The sequence below is a fragment of the Nothoprocta perdicaria genome, unplaced genomic scaffold (assembly GCF_003342845.1).
Source record: "Nothoprocta perdicaria isolate Ctin4 unplaced genomic scaffold, notPer1 scaffold_121, whole genome shotgun sequence".
Lineage (NCBI taxonomy): Eukaryota > Metazoa > Chordata > Aves > Tinamiformes > Tinamidae > Nothoprocta > Nothoprocta perdicaria.
The window spans coordinates 1,574,348-1,594,097 of record NW_020454328.1 but is presented as its reverse complement, the minus strand read 5'-3'; the positions used below and the strand labels follow the sequence as shown (position 1 = coordinate 1,594,097).

Sequence of the window (19,750 nt, the reverse complement as noted above, 5' to 3'; positions counted from 1 at the left end):
CGGCCTTCGCGGGAGGTTCGGGCGCTGCGAGCGGCGCCCGCGGGGTCGCGTCGGGCCCCTCCGCCCTCAGGCGCTTCCGCTCCGCGCGCGTAGCGTYTCGGGAGCGGGGATGGACGTGTCCGTGGGCGACGTGCGGAGYGTCCTTGCGGCCATGCAGAAGAACCTGGAGTGCCCCATCTGGTACGGCCAGGAGCCTCGCCGGGGAAGTCAGCGAGTCGTTGGTTTATYTACTAATCTAGAAGCCAACAAGTCTTTATTTATAGACTAATCTCTGGTTGTTTTTCCTTTCTGTTCAAGGGTATGCTAAGGGATGTAAACTTTAGGCTGCAAAGAGGTTGATAATAAGGACAAATCAATTCAGCTTTTTTTTGCATGCACCCTAAGTGCAGTTTTTATTGTTATAGCATAAAAGTTATCCTATACGTCCTGCATCTAAACATGGCAATATTTGTAGCTCTGCTTGCTTCTCGCATGCTCAGATGGGTTCTCTTCCCTACCCTGTTTTCTTTTTTCCCCCAAGTTTGACAAAGGGATTTTGTTTCTGAATGTTATTTTGTCACTGCTGTTTCTTAAAATAACTTCCGTGTTCTTGTTTTCCTCCTCCCATTTTCTTTTGGTAGCTTGGATCTGATAAAGGAGCCAGTTTCCACAAAATGTGATCACATATTCTGCAGGTAGGTTGCAAACTTTCAGCTCCAATGCTTGGTCAATTTGTTCTTCCTCACCATGAACTAAGTGGAGCACAGACAGGCACATCTTTTAAGAAAGTAAAATCCTTCTATTTAAGCTGCTGTCATGATTTTCCCTTAGGTTCTGCATGCTTAAACTCATAAGCAGAAAGAAGAAAGGTGTGATAGAGTGTCCCCTCTGCAAGACTGAAGTTACCAAAAGGTAATGTATCTCTGCAAGTAGGCTTAGGGATCAGAAGTATCTGTGTGATGTCTAAGGCAAAGGTGATTCATTCTCTTAGAATTGTCTTAAACAAAGAAGGGTGGTTGTCAAGCAAAATGTTTGCATTTTAGTATTTTTAGTATTTTACTCCTCTTTATTTTTTTTTTAATGGTCATAGGTAGGGACATTTTTCATAATATTTTTCTTACAATGAGTTCCTTTCTGCCAAGGCCATATGAAGAAAAATACAATGAGTTGTTCACTTGCTGATGATAATGTTTTAATTCCTATAGTAAAGGCTGCTTGGGGGAGTTGTATTGATATTCCTGGGTATCAATTTGTGATTGTCACATCTTCCGCTTTGAAGTAATATCCTTTTTTATTATTATTATTATTTTTGGTTTTGCTCAATCTAAATTCTAGGAGAAACGTTAGTAGCTTACCTGTAGATTTGCTTTARAAACATCTGATGTGGTCGTGTTATTTCAGAAGTCTTCAGGAAAATTCTAGATTTAAGCAGCTAATAGAAGGATTGTTGGAAACTATCCATGCTTTTGAACTGGACACAGGAGTGAAGTGTAAGTATTATTTGTATAAAGCRTTGACAACTTGGACACATGCTTGCTTATATTTTGGAAAACATTCATTRTTTTTCATAGCAAGGAAGATATTTTGCTTTAAAAAACAGTCTTTCATCATTCTTTTGRAAGTTTYTGAGGGGAAAAAAGTCTTTACTGTTTCATTTGTGTAGTAATAATTGTAGTAATATGTTCASTTATATAGACAAAATCCTAAGTTAKCCARGTATCTTTCAGRACTTCTATGATGCTCCTTTAGCTGTGCATGTGCTAGCTATCCAGGCTTTATACAAGGCTATTTTATGAATAGYTAATACCTGTTGTCATGCTCAATGTAAGATTTTTTTTTCTACTCTCATTTTTCAGTTCTGAACAGTCATCACTTTTCTAAAGCATCCACAGAAGGCAATACTGCTGAGGCCCTGTGTAAGGAAACTTCTGTCATTCAAAGCAGGGGTTTCAGAAACAGGAAAAAAAGAGCTAAAGAAAATACACAAGAAACTTTTACCTTGGTTGGTAATCTTTCTTTTACCCAATTTGCTTTTGTATATTTATTATTGTTTTACTGACAATATGCATAAATATATGTATATAAATTAATGACATGGGAGAATATTTTTTGGCTTCCTTTCAGATCTCTATTTGTCTTGAATGTTACTCCTTGATAGGGACCTCTGAATATCTTGCCTTCCTTTTGAAAACCTACTTTTTAAAGTGCTTACATAAGAGGACTTGAGGGGGAGAAAAAGAAAGGAGAGAGAGAAGATAGTATGTCCCTTTTGTTCTCTTACTGAAATGAGGGTGAGAGGAAGGGACCTCATGAGAGCGCATRGTCCAACCACCCTTCTTCCCTGCTCACAGAATGGTTGAGGTTGGAAGGATTCTCTAGAGATCATCTAGTCCAAGCTCAAGTAGGCACAGGTACAAAAGGCTGCCCAGGACTTGTCCAGTTGGGTTGTGAGTCTCCCCAAGGATGGAGCTCCTTGGGTTCTCTAGGCAACCTGTTCCAGAGTGCAACCCACTCTCACARGAAAGAATCGCTCTCCTATATTTGGGGGTTGTATTCTGTGTTTCTATTTGTGCCCATTGCCTCCTGTCCTTCTGTGGCACCATTAAGGAAAGTCTGGCTCTTTCCTCTTTACACCCTTCTGTATTACTTATAATATATATATAATGTAGTATGACATAGCATGTATTATTGTTGATTATGCATTAGTTATAGCCAGTATATAAATGCTGGCTATAATYTAGCCAGCAAATGTTAATAACTATTATTTTGTATTTTCCTGTCTGCAGGAAGCTAATGCAGATCCACAGCTTAGAGACACCAGGGTCAAAAGGCATCCCTTGCGAAACAGAAACCGGGAATGTGGCTCTGACACAGGGATCTATATAGAGTTTGGTAAGAGCTGCTGTGGATACRCAACAGCAGAGCTTTTCCAGAATACTTGCAAAGAAATGAGAGGTGATGAAGTTCAAAGATTTTTTGGTTGTGGGGTTTGTTTGTCCTTTGTCCTCATTTGAGGAGTTTAAAACAATACTTGGACGATTCAAAATCTGTAAACTGGAGGTTTTTCTGAATTTCTGATACTGTGTAATACGTTATCAGAGGAAATATTTAAGCATCAATGTACAAGGCCCAAAAAGAAGAAACTTATAGATACAAAAGTAGTTGTACTGTTATAACTAATGATAAACAGCATTTACTAAAGATGATTGAAATTTACTTACAGTGACTTGAGACTGTGTTTAATAACTGGAGGGRGAAAAAAGAGAGAGGTCTAATGGAGGAAAGATTAAATATTCTTTTCTCAGTCAAACTTGATTTTTCTGTATGTGGTGCAGACTGTATCTGGTGTGAACTTCTTGAAACAGGATAGGTCCTGTCAATCACAAGATCTGAGCTAGAGCTTCTTTCTACCCCTCTCTGACTATGAGTTATAAATTCTAAATACCAGCAACAGTTTTCTGTATCAAATTGGAAACTAGAGYTAAATCTTAGTTTCGTCTCTTATTGTTTACTGTATTAAACATCTCTCTCTGGAAAATAAAAGATTTTATGCTGGGGCTACGTGATGCTTATACATAGAATTCACTATAATGAGATAAAAGACTATGCTGATATTTTGCCTAATCACCAGTACTGAACTGGTTTTCTGAAAGTGCTGAGGACACATGTTCCTGTGATAACAGACACTGAATCTGACAAATCACTTGTCTCGAGTCTTTCTAACGAGAGTAAYAGCTGATTTATTTTTAGGCTCTGATTCATCCGAAGAGCTTTTCAAACAGGCAAGCAATACTGGGTAAGTAATGGTGATTAAGCAGTTCAGATTTTCTAAAGATCACAGTTGAGGGTTGTGCTTCCTATGCTTTAGCTTTTTAACACAGGACAAAGAGCTCTCCAAGATCTTAAGTGTTYTAACTTTGAGTGCATTAGAGTAGAATGGGCAGCTGAATTCCTTCCATTWGTCTTGTGTTGTACTTTCAAGCTATTTTATAAATGTTTTGTYTCATACATAGATGTTAGAGCATCTGGAGGAAAAAATAACCAGTATGCTTTAGAAAGTACACWCCTTCCTGAATTTAGTGTTTGGCAGGAGGGTTCTTTAAAAAAATTATCTCTGAGGGAATCTGGTGTGGCAAGTATTATTTTTGCATGATTATTTTTACTCAGCAATCCAGTTTCAGAGCAACCTGTTTCCAAGACAAAAAAGGGAAAATTGAGTGTTACCTACTATTACGGCAAACTGTGGTTGGCCTTCTAATGCAGWTAGATCTTTGTTCACAATCCGTCCCAGCAGGTTAGGAGACAAAGTGCTTCCGATATCATCTCAAGAAAAGCGAGAAGAACTTAAGAGTTCTGAGAAGACGAATGAATATTCCTGCAAAATACAGCCTATCAAGCTGCATGCCAAAGAAGTAATTCTGTCAGATGTCATAGGTGTGTTCATTATTTCTATGACAAAATGATCAAAAGGAAGACTTGAAGGAAAAATCCTAAGCTAGTATCTTAATGCTTACATTATTTTGCAGTCTTATTTCCTGTGCTTGTATTGATGCCTACAGCTAGTGACAGTGTAATATGAGACTGTGCCTGTAGATCAGGCAGTTAAAATGTGGGCATTTTGTGCACAGAAATTGAGTGGAAAAAAAATCTGTCTAAAGTGCAAAACTAATTCTAGCCTATCTAGGCCAATATATTACCCCTCGTAATTCATGTTTGTGACCAATACATGGCAATTCATGCAAGGAGTTGGAGGAACATGTGTTGTGTGTAATTTGGTCTTCCTTTCTCTAGAGGGAGGATTGTGTGTAGTGTAGTATTTTGTGTTTTGGGGGTAGAAGGACAAAGCAGTTCTTTAAAACAAGAAGTATTGTAGATCAATAGACGCCATTAAAGTTGTTATTATTTTTGTGTACTTTAGAATAGGGTTTAATAATTTTCAATACTTTTACGTCTTTAGGTGAAAGTGGTTTCTTAAAGGAAGGTTTGAGCAAGAAAAGCACTCAGAACATTACTGAACATGCTAAACCTGGCCAAGTGAATGTGACTGAAAGCCAGAGTTCTCCTTTAAATGTTCTTGCTGAAGATTTATTTGCAGAGCAGTGTGAGAAAGTGGGTAGCCCACTGAGGAAAGGGGATGTGTCTTTCTTTAAAAGCACAGAAGAAACGGCTGCAGAACAAGCTCAGTACAATAGTAAAAGCAAAGAGTCTGACTTAGAAGATAGCTCAGAAATCAAGCTGGGTAAAAGCAAGAAAATAGATATTATTGAGCAATGTGTGGAAGATGTGGAAATGTGTGAACCTGAAAGTGACTGTCTTCCTGAAGAATCTTCTCTGGAGAAGCCAGAGATGCCTCACAGTGATACCCTGAATCAGGTTTCTAGGAAGAGACTAAAGCGAAGCATTCAGAAAGTCAATGAGTGGTTTTCAAAAAGCAATGAGATCCTCTCTTCCAGTTCTTCGCAGGATGATCCTGCTGAAGCAACTGACACTTCAGCTGAAGGAGATGCTTGTTTGTCAGATAAAGATTCCTCTATTTCGGAGAAGACTAGCCCTATGGTAAATTGTGTAGAAATTGCATTCACTGAACAAAACAAGAAAATGTCAAAACCAACAGCAGACAGTCTGAAAGACAAAATATTTGGAAAAACATACAAGAGAGAGAGGAAGTCAAATCACGCTATTGTTTTCAGAGAGATTTTACCTATTGCCAAAAATGAAGATGTGGCTGCTGATGAAAAATGCTTGAATAATTCTAGAATGGAGAAGCTAAAATGTAAAAGGAAGACTGCCCGTGTCCTGCAACCTGAGGACTTCATCAAGAGAAAAGATGTGAAAGAGGCAGATGGGTGCCCTCAAAATGTTAACTGGTGCCTTGACAAGGCTGAAAAGAAAAAACATGATGAAAGTTCTGCTGTTAATGAGAGTTCTGTCACTGAGAAAAGAGAAGATAATACACTGGCAGGGCCCGGAGAAGAAGAATCCATACAGAAAAGGGCTACTGAAGAAGTGACTTGTGAATCTAATGGAGTGCTAGAACCGAAAGGCTATGATCAGAAGAGCTCCAAAAAACCAAGTTCTTCAGCAAAAAAATGCAGGCATTCGACTAGAACTATGCATGCTCTACAGTTAGTCGTTGGTAGAAGCTCAGGCTCCCCTGATCCAGCAGAGCCACAGATTGATAGCTATCCAAGCAGCAACGAGCCAAGCAAAGGTGATTCTGAGCACAGACAGGTCAGGCGCAGCAGGAGGCTTCAGTTACTTGCTGAAGAAATGACAAAAGATAAAGGAAGAAGGAGTAGTCTAACTGAGGGAGCAAGGAGGCTTGATGGTGGAAGTGGGGAGCCCTTCTCCAGGGTGCAAAGGAATGTGCTGGTTCACTCTTCGGAATGCAAAGACTCRGATGAGCAGCAGGATACAGTGTGCTGTAGACCAGCTGCTGATCTGAAGAGTGCTGATCTGAAAGCTGATGAAATAGAGACTRGTCTAAAGAATTCATCTGATACTGCAGACACCGGAAAAAGTCTCTTCAATCCTACATCTTCATGTCATCATTCAAATTTGGGTTCTGTGGTACCCGATACAGACTCTCAGGAAGGTGAAATGCTAAGTAGCCCTTTCCCCTTTCAGCCTCCTGCAGTGAATGCTGTRCAAGCTGCTTCCCAGGTGACCAAAGAAAAGACAACTGAAGTAAGTGCTACTTTTCCTCAGAAAAACAGACAGTGTACAGATAACGTCCCAGAGGTCTTGAGAAACGAAAACGTTTTGGAAGTGACCAAGGAAGCTGAAGATAGTGAATTAGATACACAGTATCTGCGCAATATATTTAGGCATTCCAAACGACTATCATTTACCCTTCATCCTAGTCCCCTGAAGGCACCCACAGTAGATGAGGCTTCTGAAACTTTAAAGACATCACGTGCTGATCAGGTAGAAAATAAGCATAGCAAATATTTAAAAACTGATAATTTTCAAGTAGAGAAAATAACTTCTAAAAATGTGAGTAGGGTTTATGAGGAAGAAAAGCTTAAGACCTGTGAATCTGTTGGTCTTGGTCCTCTCTCTTGCTTTGCCAGTAATACTGAATGCATGCACACTGGGGAACATGCAGAAAGTGTTGTACACGTTGTGGATCAAAGGAATCTGACCCCACCAGTAAGGGTAGGTGCCACTAGTGGTGAGAATAAAAACAAACAGCAAAAAAGAGAACCTGCAGATAATAAGACAGTGTCAGCAGATACAGTGGTAGAAAGCGAGTTAAGTCAGAATCCGTTCAAAAGTAATAGAAGCCAAAGTGATCAGAGTCATACAGAAGAGGATGCTTTCCAGAGAAWAAGCCCAGTTAATGAAATAGGCTTCAATTCAGAAAGTAATCAGGCAGAAAACACTGAAGTTTCTGGAAGCCACAGACCAGTATTAGACTTTGGGCCCACATCAGTGGTTTGTCCTGCTGAATTTAACCTCAAAGGGGTGGAAAAGAAAGATAGCAAAAGAGAAAGAAAACTATCAAAGAGCAGTGAAGAACAGGCATCCCAAACTGCCAGCACAGGGATGCCCGCGTGTTTAATTTCAGATGCTCTAGAAGAGCCTCTTAAAGCTAGTACAGACTTTCCCAGCCTGTCTGAAACCCCTGATGGATTACTTTGCTCTGATGATGATATTCAGGAGAGCAACAGCTTTTGTGAAACTGAGAAGAAAGAGAGATCTGCTGTGTTTGCCAAAAGAAGCGACAGCATCCTGGCAAAACAACTGGATGAAAGAAGTGTGAGTTCTACCTTTCTGTCTCAAGGTATGCGGAGATCTCGAAGAAGAGTGCGGAAGCTGCAGTCTTCAGAGGAAGAATCTAGTGAGGATGAAAATTTGCCATGTTTTCAGGAATTAATATTTGGCAAATCAGCAAGCACGCCTTTGCAGCTCAATAAACAGGTGACACCTGTGGTCGAGTCCTCAGTAAGTCCCAGCATGCTGCCTCACGTCGAAAGTCATCAGGACCCTAGTATGCAGAAGACACCCAAAGCTGCCCAAAGTGCTGGGTGTGTTTCTCCAAGCCAGGAGTCCGAATGTTCCGTTAATTTATTTTCTTCCCAATCCAACGTGTCTGAAGAGTCAGGTGATGGGGCCCAAGAACTGAAGAAATCTTCAACACTAGTTCTTGGATCCAAACAAATGAGTAATTGGAATGACAGTAAAGAAACTTCTCAAAGTTGTAATGGAGGGCTAAAGAAAAATAACCTGAATGATGAATGCCAAGAAGATGCAAACATGGGAGCAAACCTAGGTACAAAACAAGATTTAATTTATTTCTCTGCTTTGTTCTGCTTTTAAAACGAGCTTGCTCTTGTGAAGAAAAGTATCAGCTCTAAACAAACCCCTTAGTGGTTTATCTCCTAAAAGTCACATTTCCCTCGTATTATTTGTTTAGAGGGGGGAAAAAATAGATAAAGAAATGGAGCGCCAGAGGTCTGTCTGATAGAAGGTAATTTTTGAGTGAAGAGCTGGCTGCCTTATTGCAATGTCATATTTGGGTCTATCAGCGAAGCTTCGTAGAGGCTACTTAAGTTGTTTTCCCAGTTTACATGTTTTTGAAATATCTTTGTAGAGTTCTGTAGGGTTTCTTTCAAACTTATGACTTAATTATGACTCTGATTTCCTCACTATTGAAACATTTAGCTTGAGTTCCATTGACTTTGCTGTATGTATATGAAGGTATTCTTTAAATTGTCACCTGAAGTAGATCTATCCTTCTACTTCAAGCATTATTGAAACTTTTGAAATGTTATAGCTAAATACAGCTATATGTAGCTAATGGCTGATTAAATCAGCTGCATGGTAAAAGAAATTCCTGTTAATGCTTGTTTGTTTTTTGGGGGGGGGGGGGGGGGGTGTTTTGTTTTTTTTTTTTTAACTAACTTTCAGATTTTTTTCTGCCTCCTTCAAGGTGAAGCGTCTGGATATGACAGTGAAACAAGTCACATAGAAGATTCAACCGGACCGTTCTCTCAGGGTGAAATCCTCACTACACAGGTGAATGAGTTCATGCACTAAATTCTGTAGTCAATGTACGTTTTTGGTGTGATTTGCCAGTTTGGATACAGGCAAGTGCACGAAAGTCAGCATAGCAGGAAAGTGCTTTCAGCACCATTCTTCCTGTAGCTGGGTTACTTCCAAGGCTGTTATTAACACAGAAGTAGTTCTGTGGTTCTTGATTATCTGTCCAACTTTGTCCTCCAGGCTAATATCACTTTCTGATGGCTATAACTTGTTCTGTGGTTCTGATCATGATGCTTTATTGATTTCATTATTACTGAACTTAATCGTCATGTTTAATTGATGCTGAAAACCTGTGCTTCTGATAGTTATAGGCTCGACTGATGAGAATTTATAACTATTTGTGTGAAGGACTGAGTAAATCAAACCATTCTGTTTTAGAATATTATGGATATAAGACCTGATAGGTGGTGTCCGATGGAAGATCTGCTTAGCACTGTGTCTTGTCTCTGATATTCATTTCCCATTCAATGGCCAGATTTTATGTTAGCTGACTGGTATTTTTTTGTTCATAGGTCTTATCCTAAATCTCTGTCTTCACAATATGTATTTTGATGGGATCTTGTGCGTTTCAGAGAAGACTATATCTTACTCCTTTAGGGGTGGTTCTTCTGTACTGCATCAGTGCATTGCTCCCTGAAGTAGCTTCCTTGTAGAGAAACTGGGATTTGTCTGGGTGAAATGAAATGATGTCAATATGGATTTATTTCTGTTTGGTTTTTGCATTGCTTCAGTAACAACAACGTTCCACATGGTGTCAGTGCTGGAGCTAGAAAATTTTCCATGCTGTAGAAACTGCTTTAGTTAGTATAGTGGACACCTTAGGTGTTTAAAAAAAAAAGATGCCTTGAACTGTCGTGTACATATGAGGAGCTGTAGGTATGTTTTTTAGTAGATAGTACTGTATTTTTCAGAGATTGGGATTAAAATTAAGGAGAGTATGATGAAATACTTCAAGTAGTCTTCGTGACAATCACTAAGTATGGAAAGCGCAAGAACTCAATGCTTGATGCTTCATTTCTACATTAACCAGCTAATGCAATTGGAACAAAATGACTTTGAAATGATTTTTGGCACAGGTCCTTTCCACCAACCCCAACCTTGTATATTTTTTTTTCCGGTAACCATTATTGATTGAACTAGGATAAATCTTCTAAACTGAAATAATTTGAACAGCAAAATGACTGTGTATTTCTTTTTTTCTTTTGATATATCATGTGTTCATTGCAGTAAAAATTACTTCTAAACACTTGTTAAAGAATTAATTAGAAATCCTTTTGCTGTATATATTTTTCAAGCATTTGTTACCAAGAAAAATATTCTAAAGATCAAAAATGAGCTGGCTAATGTTGACAATCTTGTATCTTTTGCAGCAGAAGAATGCTATGCAAAACAACCTAGAAAAACTTCAACAAGAAATGGCTGTTCTTGAAGCAGTGCTGAAGCAGCATGAAAGTCGAGATTCAGAGTTTTTACCTGTCCGTAAAGAACTGCCTCATTCCAGTAGTGAAGGAGCGCTCAGTACTGAGCAGATGAGACAAGGAAGAGGTAAATAATAATGGAAAGTTTTTCTAGGTTTCTGACTAAAAAACATCTGACTGTTCCTTTTTTCCTTTGTCACAAATTTTCATGTTGATTTAAAAGTCATACATTAGCAGAATTTTACCGAAATTCAGCCCTGCAGCAAGACGAACCTATTTTTAATTCATTTACTTGAGCACTACGCAGCCTAAAACCCCTCCCTGTTCCAGATTTGTGTAAGATTATGGCTATTAATTTTTTAAGTGGTTTGTGTAGACATTGTGGCTTGTCAATACTAATGCATGTTGCTGTTTTGTCGTTTCCAGTTCCACTACCTCTTCATTCTCCCTTGGATAGGGTAAGGGGCTGGGAGAGTAGCAGAACTCCCATTGCTGTAGTAGAAATTGTCCTTTAGCATATCAAAGAACAGACAGATATTAATTGAGGTATGTGTTGGCTATCAGAAGTAATTTAATACAGGTCAAGCTCCTGACAGGCAGGGAAAAAAAGAGTTATGGAGGTGTATAAATCGCCCGAGTGGGACATGAACACAAAGTTGCTGGTTGGAAAGTGCCTAGGGCAGTATAAAAGACAGAAGAATGCTTCAGGAATCACCAAATTGCAGACTGAGGTTGGCGAGTTGCTGCTTGCTATGTAAGCAGTAGCGAGAGGGCTTTATTTAAGGTTTGTTTGTTAAGGCAAGAAATACTGAGATTACTAGTCTGGCAACTTTTACATGATAAAGCATGGAGCATTCTTCAAACAAAGCCAACATAAGTCTACGAGTTCACTGCTGAACTAGAATCAGTGTTCTAGAAAGTCACCCAGTGCTGGTGGAAGATGCTATGCTTATGGCAGCATTACTGCTAAGCAAAACAAATTTCTATTTTTTTCAATTTCACTTTGTATTTTTCCAATACAAATGGCCCTACTGTTTGTATGCTAGTAAGTTTGTTTTTGTTATCACTGAGAAGCTTGTGTTTGAAAACCAATAGACTCTGTTGCTATGGTAGTGGTTTAAAATACCTTTCCATCGGTGTATTTGTTCTATATATCTGGTTAGATCATTTACTAGACAGTGAAGACTGAAGTCCTTTTTTTCAGTATGCAGCAGCATGCCATTCCTGGTCAGTACAAGATTTTTCTTTAAAGTTTCAGCTAATTCCTGGTTTGCTTCTACCATATAGTTTCATCAAGGCTTAGAAAGCTTCACTTCTGAATTTGTGTGTCTTGGTTCTTAATGGTTTTGTGCTGTTAGATAAGGTCAACCCCATCTATAGATGTTGTTTGGGGTTTTTTTTTTCTTCCTGTTTAAACAATGAAGAAATAAGAACAATTGCTTTTATTTTGCTTAAGAACTTGTCTTCTTTTTTAAAGGAATAGAGTCAACTTCAGAAGTAAATTTGGCAAATAAGAAATGCAGCAGTTCAAAGGGATTTTCAACTGATTTTCATGTTAAGTCAAGTCATTCTTCCAACAGTAAAACCAAAGAGCTAGAAGAAAGGTAAATGCTTTTTTCTTATTTGTTATTTATGGTCTTGTATTAGAAAAACTTTGAAAACAAATTCTCTCCGGTTTTGAAAATCTGCATGAATTTGCCTGTTAATATTCTTTTGATGCTTAGAAGAGTTTTTAAAAAAAAAAAAAAAATCCCTCTCTCAAGGTGTCCAAAACTATTGCTTCCTTCTCCTGAATCTTCTTTAAGGAGCCCGGATCTCGAGGGAGACTTTCACTGTGACAGTGTTGTTCAGAACAACGTTCCTTCTCAAGAGAAGAAAACCCTGCCAGGAGCAGTGAAAGAGTGTGATCCACGTCAGGCTGAACCAGGTAACATTGAAAAGGAATTTAATACAAATTTTGCTGTGGGGTGTGTGTGTGTGTGTTTGTCTCGTTCTCCCCCTTTTTCCTCACGTTTCTAGTATGTTTCACATGCTGTGTTTGTTTTCTTGTGAATTTTATTTGTTTGATTGTCTATCCGTTTAAATATACAGCTGCCAATAGGATGGGGCTAGACAGTATTTTCACAGTAAGTTACTCCTTGTCTCATAGTACTTGGATGTTACTCTTTGTCTCATATAATTTAGTACTTCTTGTGGGTTATGCTGCTAACAATTTCATGGCATTCTACTACCTCAGCTCTAGTTCAGGAAAAGAAGAAATGATAGAAGCAAAGGTGAAGCTGTAAACAAATAAGCAGAGGAGAAGACTGCAGCCTATAAACTTAATAACAAACACCTTCCAAAATGACTGCAAGTAATGTGAACATGATTCAAGGAGTTGTTCTTCTCTTTCCCTTTAGAAAAAGCAACTGACAGGAAATCTGGGAGCAAGCAAAACAGCCCATCTGTCTTATCAAATCCCTGTGGAAGTGTGAGCCGAAGTCCAAACAGCTCTTCCTCCTCCAAAAGGCTTCTCCGCCCGCGAGCTCCAGAAGCAGCAAGTAGTTCTGCTCTAGCTCAGAGTGCGAATAGAAGCCGCACTCCAGGATGTAAACGGGATAGAGGGGTAGGTTTTCCTCCCTCTGTTCTGCCCAATTCATCTGGGAAAGAAAGTGCTACAAGTCCGGCTGGGACCAACCGGAGAGAAATGTCAATTGTGGCATCAGGTCTGAATCAAAGTGAACATGTGAGTATATTTCAGAATTTTTCAAGAGCCCCTGTTAGTCATTCCTTGATGACTACTGTAGTCCTGAAGAAAGGTTTAGGTTCGGCTTAGAGATTTAAGGAGAAACTAGTCTTACAGGAATTATAGATTAGTAATACCGCAACTCAAGTTAGATGTTTAGCTTTAACTGTGCTTGAGTGTATGCACAACAGATTTAACTAAGAAGGAAATAACATTGAAAACCTTTTTATGTTTTAAAATGTGTTGAAATGCATTAAATTTATTATGAAAGCAGCTGACAAATGTACATAAACAAATACATAATTAACTCTGAACCCTACATTAGGTTGATCTCGGCTGCTGCTGCTTTATCTAAACTCTGCTCTGTAGTAAAGACTTCAGTAACTATTCATTTCCAAATTGCTAATGATGCAGGTAAGAGGTAGTGTCTTTAGTTGCTGTAGCTTATTATTTCTTGAATCATTTGTTCTTCTGCATAAAGCAACGAAAGAATAAAACAAGAGTGTGTTTTGGGTTTTTTTTTCTTTAAACTATTTTTCAGTTGGTGGTCCAGAAGTTTGCCAGAAAAACTCAGAGCACTTTATCTAATCACATGACAGAAGGAACAACCCATGTCATAATGAAAACAGGTTTGAATGGTGCCTTAGTTTCCTATTTTATTCTAAATTTTGAAAAGAAACAATAGTCTGTAATAGAAGATAAAAATGGTACTTAATTATATGTGTACTTCTCATGGTAACTGATAGGGAAGGCTTGCTTCCATAAAAACAGTGCAGCGTTATAATTTCACTGTAACAATTATTTGCATGCTTAAGATACTTAAATTATGTTCTTTTTAGGACTTATGAATCCTATTATTAAAAGAAGAAACTTTATCAAACTAAAATACGATACCACTGTTCTGGATTTGACAAATGTATTGTGTTCCTAAATGGATACTCTAATACTGCCTAGGCTTTTAAAAAGCATAATATTTCTCAGTAACATTAAATTACTGAGTTGATATGTCTAATGATAGCTTATATTTAAGTTCATTATTGATTATATCATTAGCTTTTGTACAGAAGCTTTGAGAGAGAGAGAGGCAAGTGTGGGAGTGGATGTGCTGTATAACTTTACTTCTTGCTCGTAAAAGCACCTGTGGATGGTGTGTGTTTGGGTATGATCTATTGCACGAGCCTTGCTTGCTTTGGGAACTAAAGTAGGAAGGGAGCCAGGAAGTTTTCTTGCTCCAAATACATGGATGGACTCAATTTTGTCTTCARGAAGCCTATCATAAGCATCATATTTTGGAGAAGTGGACTGTGCTCTTCATACAAATACAGTTTCGCAAACTCAGGAGGGGAATGGGAGGGCCCTTGAATTTCTCAGCCTTTCCATCGATGACCTGGGATATTTGGCTTCTGCACTTCAAGTCTTTTGCATTTCAGTAGAAACCATCTGCAGTTTTTCATAATGGCAAAACARAGAGATCTCCATATACTTGTTTGCTCTGCAGATATGGAGCTGGTGTGTGAACGGACCTTGAAGTATTTTCTGGGTATTGCAGGAAGAAAATGGGTCGTTAGTTATCAATGTAAGTATAACTTAAGTATCTTTTCGTGTCTTGAATATGCTGGCATCTGATGTTYTGCACTTTCATCTAAACATTTAAATTTTTAACAGCAACACAAGCTTATTTCTCCTCTGAATACTACTTCAGCTTTAAAATAACTATATTTGGTTGTTCTTCTCATCCTCCTAATTCAGACTTCTCAGTTGCATGGCATTGGTTAATGCAAAATTAGTATTATTTATGAAAGATGTTTTTAAAGGGTGCTTACAGGCACCATAGAGTATTCAGTTAAATAAARTGTTTCATTTAATACAAAATACCTTGAATTTAATATGGTAGTGAAGCTAGACTATTGGCAGTCAAAGAACAATTTTGCTGGATAAAATGACTTGTCCTGTTCTGATCTTTTTAGGGGTAATTCAGTCTTTTAAAGAAGGAAGGATACTTGATGAGGTAAGTCTTTTAACTTCAGTGAATTGTCAAATGTTTAAAAGGTGTTGTTACAGTGATAGACCTATTAGTAATCTTAAACATTGTCTAAGCATTTAATAGCCTGGCAACTGGGAGGTGTTTGTGCTAGTTAGAAATGAACCTCTGAAAACTGAGATCCCAGTTTTACCAAATGTTAGGACCAAAAGCTGTGTTTCCAGTTCTGAAAGCTGGCAACTTCCAGGGCTGATCAGGACAGTCTTCTCAATCTCTAAGTTCTGATTGCTTGTTTCTATTTTGTTGCAGGGTAACTTTGAAGTTAGAGGGGATGTGATCAATGGGAGAAACCACCAAGGCCCAAGGAGGGCTAGGCAGTCTCTGACTGAAAAGGTAGGAGTGAAATGGGGACAAAAGCCTTGTTCTGCCCTAGCTCTGTCAGATATGAGGCTATAGTAGCTGAATTTCAGGAACCAACAATCCATCTGTTGCACCATCTATACAGAGACCATATTCCATGGATAAAAATACTTAAGTTACTCCCTATGTTAAAGTGAATTATACTTTTTATACTTTTTTTTTTTTTAAAACATCCTTATAGGACACCATCAGGGGGAGGAGCAGGCAGCAAGAGTCTTCTGTTTTTTAGGTTACAGAAAGTTTCAGATATGCCTTGTGAATCAACAGTGATAGCTTGATAACTAGGCCTAGAAGCAGAGGGGGTCAACATGTTAAATGTTGTCCTAGAAATGAACATACGTACTCTGTTAGCATGCTCTTTATTTTTCAGATCTTTAAAGATTTTGAGATCTGCTGCTATGGACCTTTCACTGATATGACTACAGGTGTGTAATTTTTGCAGGAATTTGAATGAACTCAGCATGACAAGTGTTTGGAAGGGAATTGTGTGCCTTCTCCAGAGCTTTGCATTTGACCTTTTCTTGGACACTCATGTATCTCTTTAACACCAAAGTTTTCAAAATACATGAGATACTGCTCTGTATCCAGTTCTGTCTCTCTTAAGTAGCAATGGCCTTCTCTTATGTTTGGATGTCCTTGCCTGATGAGCTTTTTTTTCTTTTCTTTTTAAAGCCAGCTGATGCTTTCAGTTGATTAGGGCTCAGGGGAACATTATCAGTTTGAAAATAACCTAAATCGCTGTAATAACAAACTGTTTACCTGATTTGTTAGAACATCTGGAATGGATGGTGGAGCTCTGTGGTGCTTCCGTGGTGAAGGAACTTCATCTGTTCACACACAAAACAGTAAGTGTTAGTGAACGTTACACTTAACTGCAAACCATTCACTGTCCTTAATACCCAACATGTTGGAAGATTCCATGTCTTTCATGGCTTACTAAAGACCACTGCATACAGGTGTGTCGTGTGAGAGCTGTTTGCACWGCAGTGATGCTGGATTGCCTGGCAGCAAATCTTGCATTCTAGGCCCTGGCTACTCTGTATTAAGAGGCAGGCTTGCTCTTTTGATCAGAGTACTCTGTGGGTAGACACATAACTCATTTATTTGAAATGGGCACTGAGCTCCCGTCTCCAGGGCAAGAAGCTTTTAGTGCCTTAACCCAGCATTCCTGGACCATCTTCATAGAAAAGTGTTCTTATACTGATGTCCTTCTCCCCCTATGACCATTAAAGTCCTTTTCGAAGGAGTAGAGTGAAGAGTACAGTAAAGTAATCCAGTTACCACTCTGCAGATAGGTAGAGAGTTATTTAATGTGAAACAAGTAACGGTAGCATTTTTTTATTTTCTTAAAATTCTAGAATTCTACCGCTGTTGTGGTTGTGCAACCAGATGCTTGGGTGGAAAACACAGACTACGAAGGTAAAACAACATACTCTTATGCTGGTTTATGATACACGTGTTGAATGATTTAGCACTTCTGTGTTCTTAGTACTTAAATGTCAGAGAGATTCTGCAGGGGAACTGGAATAAAATCCCACCACATCTGAGGGTGGAGGAATGTCTTGGAAGAAAAGTCTGAGAAGACAAACTATTTTTATCTCAAGAGGCAGTGAAGAGTGCTGAAAGGTGGTGTCAGGCAGTATCACAGCTTGTTATGAGGAGACATAAATGTGATCCTGTTGTCCATATGATGTTGGTTCAGGTGTCCTGCACGTACTCAGCTTAACAGGAAATTTTCTGGCAGAAAGACTTCTGTGAGGTTGTGTTGCTTCTCACTGTGACACTCATTTCTTGTCATATATTTGGTATGCCTGAGCAGGCAGAAACTGTGACTCTGACACCAAGATCCTGAATTAAAATGTTTCAAAGCTTGCGCTCTTAGAGCTTATGCTACAGCCTTCAACCTTCCTGCCTGACTACTTGCTCAAAACAACTGTTTTCAGTGGAGCAGCTGTATTGCCTGCATTGTTATGAAATAAAGGGTTTTTAGAATCTTGCTTTTTATCAAGCTTTGAAAATGTGAAAGTTAAAGCAAATAGTTTAATCTGGAAGACATGGCCGTGCTCACGGAATACCGGTTTTACTGTGTATGTCTTTTGTCTTGCAGCAATTCAGCAAAAGAACAACGTTGCTGTGGTGACTCGAGAGTGGGTATTAGACAGCGTTGCTTGCTATGAGTGCCAGGAGTTAGATGCTTACCTTGTGTCTCAAGGGTGATCTACAGTTCATTTTGCTGTTGTCTGGAAATTTTCATCACTGCTCGTACTTTGATACTGATTTTACAGATAAAGTAACATTTGTAGAGTTTYTTTGATTCATGTTCTTGTTTTGGAGTAAAACTACATTTTTGTAAACAATAAAATTATTTAAGTGGCATTACTATACAAAGATGGAATTGCTTACTCTTCTTAAGAGTATTTCCAATTTCAAATAATCCTTAAACTCACCTGATGCACATCAAAGAAGTCAGAGATTAACTAGAACAGTTGRCATGGGGCCTCCTCAGTGACATGTTGCTGTTTACTTGCCATCCCACCTTGTTCCCATGTATATATTTGGGGACATTTTGGAGTCGGTCATTTACAAGACTTATATGGGGCTCAAGACTTGAATCAAGATGGAACTTGCACCCCTGAGTGAGTGACAGTGAGTTTGGAAACTGCACAAAGAACTTTCCTGTTGAAACTGTTGTATGCAAAAGTGTCTCCATGTTCTAACCAGAAAAATAATCTGAAAGTTCCCTGAAAAGCCAATACTTGATTTTTTTTTTGTATAATCCAATCCTCAAAACCACAAGTCTAAACAAATACTGTGTCAGCCTTAGTTCTGAAGAGTAYGTGGAACCTATGAGAGGATACTAAACAGATGCAATTTAGTATAGCAGGGACCTATAATAAGCCCTAAAAGAATTGATTCTAATAATCCCTGCCTGCAAAATGAGACCGCATAGAAAATATTATATTGCTTTTTAATGAATAAAATATATTGCTACTTTCTGTTGCCAAGCAATTCAGCTTCATAAATAATTTTGTATTTCCAGGGCAGAAAAGAAACTGTTTTCGTAAAGCTGATTTAAAAACAAAACAAAGCATATTTCAGTGAATTGTTTGGGGCTGCGAGCTGTCTTAGTAATGTAAAGTATGTTTATAAATACTGGAAAGTAAAATACTTGCTAATCTCAKTTTAATTGTCCAGCTCTTGTGTGAATGGGTCACTCAGTCTCTGTATTGAGACATTTAGGACAATATTCCCAGAGCCTAGCCATCTACCATGGAGGGAAAGGAGACTTGCTGGAGGGAATTCCATAAATGTAAGTTAGAACTTCAGAGCTGGAGGCACAACTGTGATTTCTATCAGCATGAGAAGCAGATGTGTTATCAAGTGTCTTGCAGTTGCCAGTTGGAGGCAAATGTGGTCCAGCTAGAGCCTGCTACAGGTAACACAAGCGCTGGAAGCGCCTGCTCTGTCTGACAAACGTCACTGTTTTCCTCTGTGTGCAACTGTGTTTTGGATCGTAACTGTCAAGGTTGCTCCGCACAAGCTCATCTTCAGACTGAGGTTCCTCTTATCTCCGGAGCCCACGTTGTTTTTAAATCTGTGTTTCAGRAGATTAAAGTAATGAGGAGTAAGTGGTGCGTCTTAGATGAAAGGCAAAAGCCAAACRTGACTGTCTTGCAGCTGCCGTTGTGAAATTGTCCCTCTGATTTGGACTCAAGGGTTGTCTTCTCTAGCAGGTAAGTTCCTAGCTCCTGTTAGATAGTTATCAGCAAACATAACACACTTGAGATGCTGTGATTCTCCCTTGGGGATGATTATGTCTCTAGCAAGTTTTTAATGAAGTGCCATGTGTGAGCTCTATCTGCATGTGAGTTTAAGCTTTGAATGAAAAGCTCAATTATTTTGAGAATCCAGTTGAGGATTGTTTAGATTTCAGCTTCCAAAGGGCAACCGTACAGGAAATGCACATCCAAATTTCTTTAACTCCTTAAAACCTTAGCCTTAAAACATTTTCCTTCCATCAATTAGAAAGCTTCAATCCCAGACAATTAATTTTAGATGCACCATATGTGAAACAAAGTTTCTTATCAGTAAAACTTGCTATGCCTACCAGTAAGACAGAAGTCTGTAGTAAAAGTGTGAATTGCTCGTAATTAAGGCAGGCTGCGATTTGTTCTTAGT

General features: G+C 38.7%; 1 protein-coding gene across 2 annotated transcripts; it reads left to right on the top strand.

Moving 5' to 3' along the window:
* Positions 1-108: 108 nt before the first annotated feature.
* Positions 109-18,328, top strand: BRCA1 (BRCA1, DNA repair associated). 2 transcript variants are annotated; one of them, XM_026054498.1, is made up of 22 exons: positions 109-180; positions 621-674; positions 811-891; positions 1,381-1,469; positions 1,836-1,981; positions 2,766-2,871; positions 3,730-3,775; positions 4,274-4,413; positions 4,937-8,254; positions 8,915-9,000; positions 10,398-10,572; positions 11,923-12,049; positions 12,251-12,372; positions 12,845-13,170; positions 13,712-13,799; positions 14,669-14,746; positions 15,138-15,178; positions 15,461-15,544; positions 15,942-15,996; positions 16,343-16,416; positions 16,930-16,990; positions 17,679-18,328. In XM_026054498.1, the coding sequence occupies exons 1-22, from the start codon at positions 110-112 to the stop codon at positions 17,786-17,788; spliced, it is 5,478 nt and encodes a 1,825-aa protein (XP_025910283.1). In that variant the 5' UTR covers position 109; the 3' UTR covers positions 17,789-18,328. The 2 variants fall into 2 exon arrangements, with proteins under 2 accessions (XP_025910283.1, XP_025910282.1); XM_026054497.1 differs by having other exon boundaries at positions 4,271-4,413.
* The last annotated feature ends 1,422 nt before the right edge of the window (positions 18,329-19,750 follow it).